The sequence below is a fragment of the Meriones unguiculatus genome, chromosome 18 (assembly GCF_030254825.1).
Source record: "Meriones unguiculatus strain TT.TT164.6M chromosome 18, Bangor_MerUng_6.1, whole genome shotgun sequence".
Taxonomy (NCBI): Eukaryota; Metazoa; Chordata; class Mammalia; order Rodentia; family Muridae; genus Meriones; species Meriones unguiculatus.
The window spans coordinates 5,607,590-5,617,255 of NC_083365.1; the positions used below are offsets into that span (position 1 = coordinate 5,607,590).

At 41.6% G+C, this 9,666-nt stretch overlaps 1 protein-coding gene and 1 long non-coding RNA gene across 2 annotated transcripts; one reads left to right on the forward strand and one right to left on the reverse strand.

Moving 5' to 3' along the window:
- Nucleotides 1-5,418: 5,418 nt before the first annotated feature.
- LOC132649034 (uncharacterized) lies at nt 5,419-9,582 on the reverse strand. Its single transcript, XR_009587438.1, has 3 exons — nt 9,457-9,582; nt 6,813-7,058; nt 5,419-6,308 (listed from the first exon to the last, which is right to left on the reverse strand). It is a non-coding gene; the product is annotated as an uncharacterized LOC132649034 (long non-coding RNA).
- Apof (apolipoprotein F) lies at nt 7,906-9,442 on the forward strand. Its single transcript, XM_021654792.2, has 2 exons — nt 7,906-8,063; nt 8,293-9,442. The coding sequence occupies exons 1-2, from the start codon at nt 8,048-8,050 to the stop codon at nt 9,234-9,236; spliced, it is 960 nt and encodes a 319-aa protein (XP_021510467.1). The 5' UTR covers nt 7,906-8,047; the 3' UTR covers nt 9,237-9,442.
- Nucleotides 9,583-9,666: the final 84 nt, after the last annotated feature.

Here is a 9,666-nt window from a genome sequence, read left to right on the forward strand (position 1 = left end):
GGCTTTTAAAATTAATACTCCATGGTGTCTGGTTCATAGTAACCTCTTAATAAACATTTGTTGAATATGGTGGCAGATGGGAATTTGGGTTCACATTTTAAGACTGATCCACAAAATCTCCCTTGTATCATGCTACATACTAATGTCTCCTGTTTTTCCTTAAATCAAATAAATCTAAGCTCAGTAATTCTGCATATTAATTTTTCTATACCTACTACTGAGGTTAAAATATAATTCAATTTTATTCTCAACAGTAGTTCAGAAAAATACTTAGAACCCAACCACTTTTGAAGCTTCACCCTCAGTGGAGAAGGTATTATTCACCTCCTTATCATAATGTAGTGACGTTTTAAATAGATACACAGTGAGCATGAGTCGTGAAGAGCAAATATCTGAATGTTCCTAAAATCTTCGATACTAAGATCGTGACCTGGACTTCCCTATCTTCACCGTGCCTATTCTCTCTCACCCCTGGAAACTAACAATTTGTGTTTTGCCCTCTTGAGAGACAAAGACAAGTTTTATTGTTTAAGGATGTTAGAAAAGAGAATTAAACATTACAAAATACTTTTTATTATTTGAATTTTGAAATCATTTTTTATTAGAGGCCACTTTTTTCCTTTGGGGATATTTCCGCCCAAACACGATTATGCATTGCAGTATGTCTTTATTTAGAATACAGAATAATGCGGCACTAAAAGTCTTACAAAATGCAAATAAGGCATCTCTGAGGGAAGACCCACTTTTCTGGCCCTCTCATTCTTGGTTCTGTGCTCATCCTGAAGAACTCACTTCACTGTTTCTCCATAGTGTTCTCCTTCAGCCATGAAGTGAAATAATCCCCATTTACAAGTTCCACTCTTCCTCCTTTACTTAAAGCCCCTTCCTCCTATCAGAAATTCCTGTAGCATGCTTGGTCAATATTTTCCCTTTCAATCCAATTTTCTACCCCCACTCCAGTAATTCTAGGACTCTCTCCGCAAGACTGAGAAATCCCAGGAGGTGAATACTGTTAGTCATTCTTTGAACAGGTCTCAAGTCTCTGACTTCTGTAGCATCTAGAATTAATGACATTGGAGAGGGTGTACTGGCAGGAAGTCGCCCATATCCCATTCATCACCACCAGGACTATCAAACCAATTACTGATTACCATTCTACTCTGTCTCACCACCATTTTGAGAGCTGGTCACTTGCAGAGTACACAACTATGATTCATAAAGACTGTAATGCCAGGTTCACGGGACCCTCAGAGACCACCAGGAGACAACTTGATGCAATTGCAAGAGAGCTTTATTACAAGAGCAATCAAACTCGGGACCCAAGTCTCACTGGCGCAGCAGTAGAGAAGTAGGACCCCGAGCTCTGAGTGAACAGGATTTTTAAAGGGAAAGTCTGTGAGCAAGGGGTTTCCATGGCAGCAAGCAGGGGGACGCAAGCCTTGGCGTTACAAAATTGGGTGAAGTTTAGCAGGGCAGGGTGACCTTTTCTGAGGCACACAATCACAGTGGCTAAGGCATATAATCACAATGGCTATTTTTGTAAACCACATCTGAAACATTGGGGAGAATTTTCCCACCTGATTCTCAACCAATTCCCATTGATTATTGCCAGGGAGTTTGTCTCTGTTTTCTATGAAGCATTTATTCTGTTATATTTCCTGGAGGCTGCTAGGAGAGTTAACTTTGTTTTCTGCCAGGTGTACATTCTGTGATATTTCCTGGTACCTGAATTCAGCTCCCGGTCAAGATGGCTCTTTACCCAGGCTAACTCAAACTCATCAAGACATGTTCGTTCTCCAGTGCTCCCATTTCTCCATCTCCTGGATTTTAAGGATAGAGTGGTTATGCTTTCCAATCTAAACTAATTGAATCTTTTCATTAAAAGGGTAAACACTCTATATACGATCAAGTTTATGGTTTAAACAATATATTCTTCACAACTTTACCTGATTTAAATTTCTTTTAGATTTGTTTGTTTCTGAAAATAATGTATCGAAGTTGATCACTACACATTTTCCTCTTAAAACTATATATATGTACATATATGTGTATGTCATATTTTAATTGTTCATATAATTTAAGAAAAATGTGTTTCTGATTCTTGATTACAGCATTTAATTCTTGTAAAGGAAAATTATGTCAAAACTGACCCATGTAAGGATATTCAAAACATTTTGTAAAGAACTGCAATCCTGACTAAATGTGTAAACACTTTTCTAAAAAAAAAAAAATCTTATTTTAAAACCAGTTACTCAGTGACACAGATGTCTGCCATCTCAGTCTAATGATTTTCAAACAGATGTTGGGGGGGTTTGCTTGTTTTATTTATAAAATGTTTATGAATATAAACAAATGCTTTATCTGGCTTGTTTTAGGTCTCCTTAGAAACAAGCTTACTATAACACTTTGATACTGTAGCAAACTTATGGCAGGAATTTTAATGTTTAGAGGATCCTATCTCTGATATTCATGTAGCCATATGCTAATGTTTAGGTTTGATATGAGTGCTCTTCGCTGATGATTCTGATTGAGGTTTGACCTGCAGTTGCTGCTCTAGGAATATGATATGACCTTCGGGAAGTGGACCTAGTAGTAAGTCTTTGGCTCAATTACCCGTGTGTGTTTGGAAGGATATTTTCTTGGGGTTCCTTGGCAGTTGTTGTAAGATAGCTACACTGGTACCACTCCTTCCACCCTGGCCTCCTAGTCAAGGTCTGATCTCTAGATCCTTCTACATGATCTGCCTGCATGATGCATCACCATTGGCCTTACCAAAGGCCTAAACAATGGTACCACCTGATCTTTGGCTTTTTACATCTAACTATGAGCCTGAGCTAGTTGTTTCATTATAGTGGTGAAAGTTGTCTAATACATACTTTTTACTCACTTTTTTGACATTTTTTATTCTAATAATTTAAAAAACATCAATTAAGTGCCTTCTATTGGTTTATAGATTATTGTGAGCAGATACTGGGTTTGTGACATTCTTCAAATATCAGGTTTTAACAACAAATCTTATTTGTTAATACTTTGTATAGTAACTGGATTTTTTTTTTCCTCCCTACCCCTTCAAGAGAAGTTGACAAAGATGTGAAGATGAAAAACAAATTGCATAGTAGCCTTGTGAGTCAGCTGAGGTCTTGGGTATTCTAACAGGACCACCTTGCAATTGCCAGCACCTATCAGCTCCTACGGATGTGGTATTAGAATATTCAAGTGTTTTAATATTTTCCTCTTAAAGTCTCCACTTACGTCTTTTTGCACATCTGTGAGCTGCCTGTATGTTTTTTATTCTCTATTATAGTCTGCAAGGTAACACACTGTTGTTTTCCTTTGCTGACATTTTGGTTGGTGATCAATAATGCTATATTTTATTTTATTTTTGGTGGGAAAGAGTGGTAAGAGTTAAAGCAACTCTTAGAGACAGTGACATGGACCATGCTGAAGATTCTCCTTCATTTCTAGTCTTCTTGGACCTGCCTTGCTGAAACACCTCTTTGAAGAACTTGCTTTTGGTGATCTTTACTCCGAAACCTCTTCCACAAGCAACTGCTGAGTCAGTGGAGGTAGGAACAGTGTGGAAGACCAAAATCTTCTCAGAGCCCATAGATTTATATCCTCTCAGCTTCCCATTGATTCCAACTATTTTATTTATTTATTTTTACAATTTATTGACTTTGTATTCAGTTGTAGCCCCCTCCCTCCCTCTTCCTACCCTATCCTTCTCCCCTAGTGCACTGATAGGGGAAGTCCTCCTTCCCTACTCTCTAATGCTAGCCTATCCTCTTCCTCTGTGGGCTGGCTAGGTTTCCCCACCAGGGAGAAGTGATTAAGGAGCAGGCAACTGAGTTCATGTTAGACACTGTCTCTTCTCCCCTTAATACTTTATTTTTAAATAGGAATCATTATATAATTTGGAACTGAGGAGAGGGCAGCCATAAAAAAGACTTTTGTTCAATCAGTCTTCTAGAATCTTCATGAGATTCTGGGTTATTATTTTTAAATGTAGTATGTCAATTTTTTAGCTTACCCATTATTAATTCTCAAACAGTGTATCTAGTGGACAAGATGGTGGGAACCACCTAAAATATATGTGGTGGAAAACTGACAATATTAATGTATATTCGATGTATTCTACTCTCCAGCAGTGCAACCTATTGTGAGACCAAGCTGCCTGTATCAAGGCTCTCACTTAGGGATTGCGTGGACATGGAGTCTATAGTTGCATACATGCTAGAAGACTGGTGGAGGTTCTTCAGAGGACAGATGCATAGCAAGGCTTGGCTAGGAAATATACAGAAGAGCTACTATATTCAAATAATTTTAATAAATAAATATTCTGGGAATATTTAAGGATGTGTTAAAGCAAAGTGAAAGAAACCATACCTTTCTAAAACCAAATAGCAAATCAAGAGCCACAGGAGTTTAGGAAGCCTGTTGATAAAATAAGATCTGAAGAAGGTTGATAATTACTTGGCACCTATGAACCCAAATCTTATTCCAGTTAAGGCAGAAATTCTGAGTGACTTAAGAGTAGATTAATGCTTTTCAAAAATTTAACTCGTCTTCAAAATGAGATATTTGGGTATAGTAGCCTTCAAGATCACAAATGAATATAAATTCAGTAACAATTCTTGATAGGTTAAAGGTTGAAACACTCCAAAAAACTTGCATGTATCTCTTTCCTCTGTAGTTAATCCACCCATTGAATTAACTTAGAAGTTGGATGGGGAGCAATAAAAGGGAGGTGGCTCAAAATGTGTCAGCTTCATCTAATGGTGTAATAGTGAAACATTAAAAAGCTACATTTCATCTGAAGGTTGAGTAGTTTGTAAATGCTGGTAGAAGCCTTTACTGAGTGACAAAAACACTGCTGGATTTGAGTGAACTGAAGAGCATATCTGATCCAGGCTATGGTGAAGAACCCCGGTTGTTGAACCTGTTGTTTAGAGGCCCTAACCTAAACCTGAGGCTTCTACAGCAAAAAAAAAGATGCTGTGTGACATAATGGCGAGTTTTAATAAGATGATGGTAAGGCAGATTCCTGCATATGGAAAACGTCAAGGTACATACTGCATGTGGGAGTGTGGTCTACTCCGGCTTTGTATGCTTGGTGTGTGTGTGTGTGTCTGACCTTGTAAATTTATAAAAGCTGAAATTCTACTTCTTCATTCTAAGAAAAACTCTTATTTTTTTCACTTCCTTTTTTTTTTTAAGTTTATTTTCAAAACATCATTGTAGCGTTTACTCAGTGTCATGGCACACACCTGTAGTCCTAGCACCAAGGACACTAACCTGCCTGGGCTGCTGGGCTATGTGGTAAGACTGTCTCCAACAATATGCATACATAAACAATTAAAAAATGGAAAATTTACAATATTTAAGTTTATTTATATTTATTGTTAATTGTTTGTTTATTGTTATTGTCAGGTCCAAAGGAAATTCCAACTCCCCAAACTACAAGAGGTAGTTTGTATAGTCCAGATACCCAGAAATAAACTTGCTATGCTTTCTCTGTTCTCTATTTCCTGCTATCTCCCCTCTCTAAAAGATAGCCCTGGCCAGGAACAGTCAGTCTGCTGGCCATGTTTAGTCTACTACTTTCTTTCTCTGCTCTGTGCTCTTTCAAATGCCTCTGGCTGTTCTCTCACATCTATAATAAAAAAATCTTTCCTTTAACCATACCATGGATTGGTCACATATTCAGTTTATACAGTTATTGTGTATATGCTGAGTATGTGTTCTCTGCACCTGTGTGGAAGTCTGTGGACTCTTTTATATTTGTTTAATAACAAGCTTCACAACACAATAACTAAGCAGTTATTGCTCTATTCTTAACCTTCCTTGCTAATCTGCTTTCTTCCCAGGGTACAGCCCAGTGATACTTGCACTCCTCCAGCTCCTTCTCTTGATGTCTCTTGGACTTCTGCCCATGGCCCAACTCCCTCCTCTAACTCCTCCCCTGGCTGGCAGGAAGTCCAGGCCAGATTCTCCCCCTTGTTCAGCGATTGGCTCTAAGCTGCTTTATTGGCACACCAGGGGACACTTGGGGAGCAGTGTTTACACAACATTGTGACAGGCAATTCTTGGAACAAAGATTACAACCAGAAAATGGGGGTGGGGTATAGAAATCAGCATTTGAATTACACAATAACCATAGCCTACACGAGGAGATATGGCGTGAACAGTATCAGAAAAACAGTTTGACAGTGTGGGTCAAAGGTGAAGACAGAGCCTGGTCCAGAAGAATCAGAAATACTTGCAAATACCAGAGGCTTCACTTTTGTAAACCATAGCTTTTTGGCTTCCTAATGATGTGGTAGAGAGAAGGGAGATGGGAGATGATGAGATTAAAACAACGTTTTCTCAGTTCATGAAGACACCAAAGCAAATGGAATGGTTATATATACTGCCTGCTTCTTCTAGCTTTCCCCTCCTAAAACTAGTGAGATATCCCATAACTTTTTTCCTAATATGTGTTTTTAAAACTCTTTTGAGAATATGCTATTATTACATCATTTCCTCCCGACAGACCGTCTTGATATATCCCTCCTTGATCTCTTTCAAATTCATGGCCTCTTTTTTTAAATTAATTGTTGTTATATACAAATATGTGCATACATATGTGTTTCTGAAGTTACCTGTTCAGTCTGTATAATGTGATTTGTACATATGTTTTCAGGGCTGACCAGTTGGCAATGGACATCTAATCACTGTTCTTCCCTGAAAAAGACAATGTCTCCTGCTATCAGCATTCCTCAGTTGCCTGTAGTTCCTTTTCTAGGGATGAGCCTTTCCTTCCCCTTGCTCACCTGTGTTTGGCGTCCTCCTTGTTCAGCTCATGCTTAGGCAGTCATGTTGGGAGGACTTCACAAGCATAGATTCTGAGATTTCCAGAAGACACAATCACAGCAAACATACTGATCCTCTGGCTTTTGCATCTTTCCATCCACTGTTTTTCAATGTTCCCTGAGCCTTAGTGGAAAGAGTGTTTTGTGGAGACTGGGCTCCACAGCTCTGCATTTTGATTGATTTCAATTTTCAGTAATGGTCTCCATCTGTTGCAAAGAGAAGTTTCCTTGATGAGGGATGAGGACTACAGTTATCAGTGGGTATAAAGATAAATATTTGGAATGCACTTAGGGATTATGCTGTTAGTAAAGTGCTGCTTGTAGATTTTCCTTCAAGATCTATACTTCACTAGCCCTAGGTAATTGGCTAGTTTCCAAGACCAAGCATGATTGCCTTCTGGTGAGCAGTCCCACAAGTTTTCGTTTGTTTTTCGAGACAGGGTTTCTCACTGTAGCCCTGACTGTCCTGGAACTTGCTTTGTAGACCAGGCTGGCCTCAAACTCAAAGATCCATCTGCTTCTGCCTCTCATGTGCTGTCATTAACAGTATGCACCACCACTACCTGGCTGGTCCCATAACTTTCAAAAATAAGCGAAATGGCTGGAGAGATGGGTCATTGGTTAAGAGCACTTACTGCTCTTGCGGAGGATCCAGGTTCAGTTCCCAGCACTCACAGCAGCTCACAACCATCTGTAACTCCAGTTCCAGGGAATCCAACACCCTCTTCTAGCCTCCTTGGGCACTGCACATTGCAGTGCACTTACATACACCCTGGAAAAACACTCATGCACATAACATAAAACAAATGCTTACAAAAAAAATAAAGGGAATGTAGGTGGAGAAGTTCCAGTGGGATTGAAATCTCCAAAGACCATCTGGTGAGTATCAATACACCCAAGCAGCCTGTGTGTGGCAGTCAAGCTCACCTGCCTAAGTGACCAGGTGACCAATGCCCTCTCATTACAGCAGCTAGTTGCACTGTTGAACTTTTCTGTCCTGGTTTATTTGCAAAGGCCCTGGCCAATGTTAACATTGGAGCCTCATCTGCACCATAGGGGCTGGAGTTTGCTCTAGCTTATCAGTCCTGCCCCTTCCACCTCAGCGGGCCCCAAATATCTCTTCTGTTCATGGGACAGAGAACTGGGCAGAAAAGGAGGACTGAGGAGCTACCAAGCCTGCCCAACTATTCTTCTCAATGATGCGACTATATGGTAATCTGGGTCCCCCCCTAAATGGGTAGGCATAAAACAGGGAGGTTTCTGCGATCTAGAAATGGCAGAGACCAAGGAGAAATTGTGTTGCATTTCCCATATTCTATCCCTTTACTAAAGAGAACAAAAGCATGGATGGATGAGGGGGTTCCCCAAATCTTGGGCTCCTTTCAGACTATAAACCTTCAAGAAAATGGTTTGCATGTTTTGGGGTTCTACCTTTTTCCAGGGTACTCTGTTCCAGACATGCATGGCCTCATGCGTGGCCTCATTGTAATGTCTGTGCAGCTACTTTGCTGTCACCTGCTGTGTCCTGTGGATGCCATTTCAGACAGAGAGCCAACAACTGTCTCCACCATGCCGCTTTCCTCGGAGCTGGGGTACCAACTGCCCTCCTCAGACCCCTTCTCCTGCCAGGTCCTGCTCCCAGAGTCCCTGCCTGGCTTCACTCACATGCCCCCTCTCCCCAAGTTCCTGGTAGGCCTGGCTCTGAGGAACGCTCTCGAAGAAGCTGGCTGCCGGGCTGAGGTCTGGGCTCTGCAGCGTAAGCTTTACCGACTGGGCGGTGTGGCGCCTACAGAAGCCCTCATCCGCCATCTTCAAGAGCTCCAGAAAGACGGACATGTGGACTGGAAGGTGTCCGTGGATGCCCTGTCCTCAGCTCTCCAGCTCCTAGCCTGGGAGCAGCCAGGTCTGAAGAGGGTCCCGCGCTCCCTTTCTCAGCCGGACTGTGAGAACGAGCAGGAACAGAGCGTGCACGACGTGGTTGGGCAGCTGCCTGCAGTGGGGACCTACTACAACCTAGGCACGGCTTTGTATTACGCCATTCGGAACTGCCCTGACAAGGCCAAGGAGCGAGGCCAGGATGGGGCCATAGATCTGGGTTATGACCTTTTGATGGCCATGGTGGGTACGTCAGGGGGACCAACTGGTGTGGTAATCATTGCTGCTCTTAAACCAGCAATGAAGGCTGGGGTTCAGCGGCTGATCCAATATTATTATGATGAGAAAGAGGCGAGCACCCCTCAGCCAAAGAGAACACTAGATGGCACCTCAGACAGCAGTGGCCTGGAAGAAATGACCATGGCCACTTTGGTGCCAGTTGAAAGTACAGATTCTTACCGGGGACAGGCCTTACTCAAGAACTATGGTGTCTTGGCATACAAGAAATAGCAACAGCATGACCAGTAAACGGAAAAATTCTGACAAGAGGAGTCTACACGCGTGGGTGGGTGGGTGGGTGAGTGGATGGGTTTAGGGTATTGTTATCACTTGCCAGAAATTCCCTTCTTGAGTTTCAGTTTTTACATTTCTAATGTGGAAATAGAGAATTTTCACTTGAACAAGAGGTTATTGAAATTAAAAAGTGATACCATGAACCCATAGTATTTACCATTAATATCCTCAGCTCTTCCCTCCCTATCCTAAAGTGTCGAAATGCAGGTCCCACCCCTTGCAAGAAGTTCTCGCGCCTCCACACGCTCCGGTTTCGTTTTCTTTCCCTAGGACGGCAGGTTCGGGAAAGTCAGCTGCTCGAGTTCTAGGTTGTGACTTTAACTGGGCTCCGCCCCTCTCGGGCACGGGGGCGGGCGCTAATGTGAGC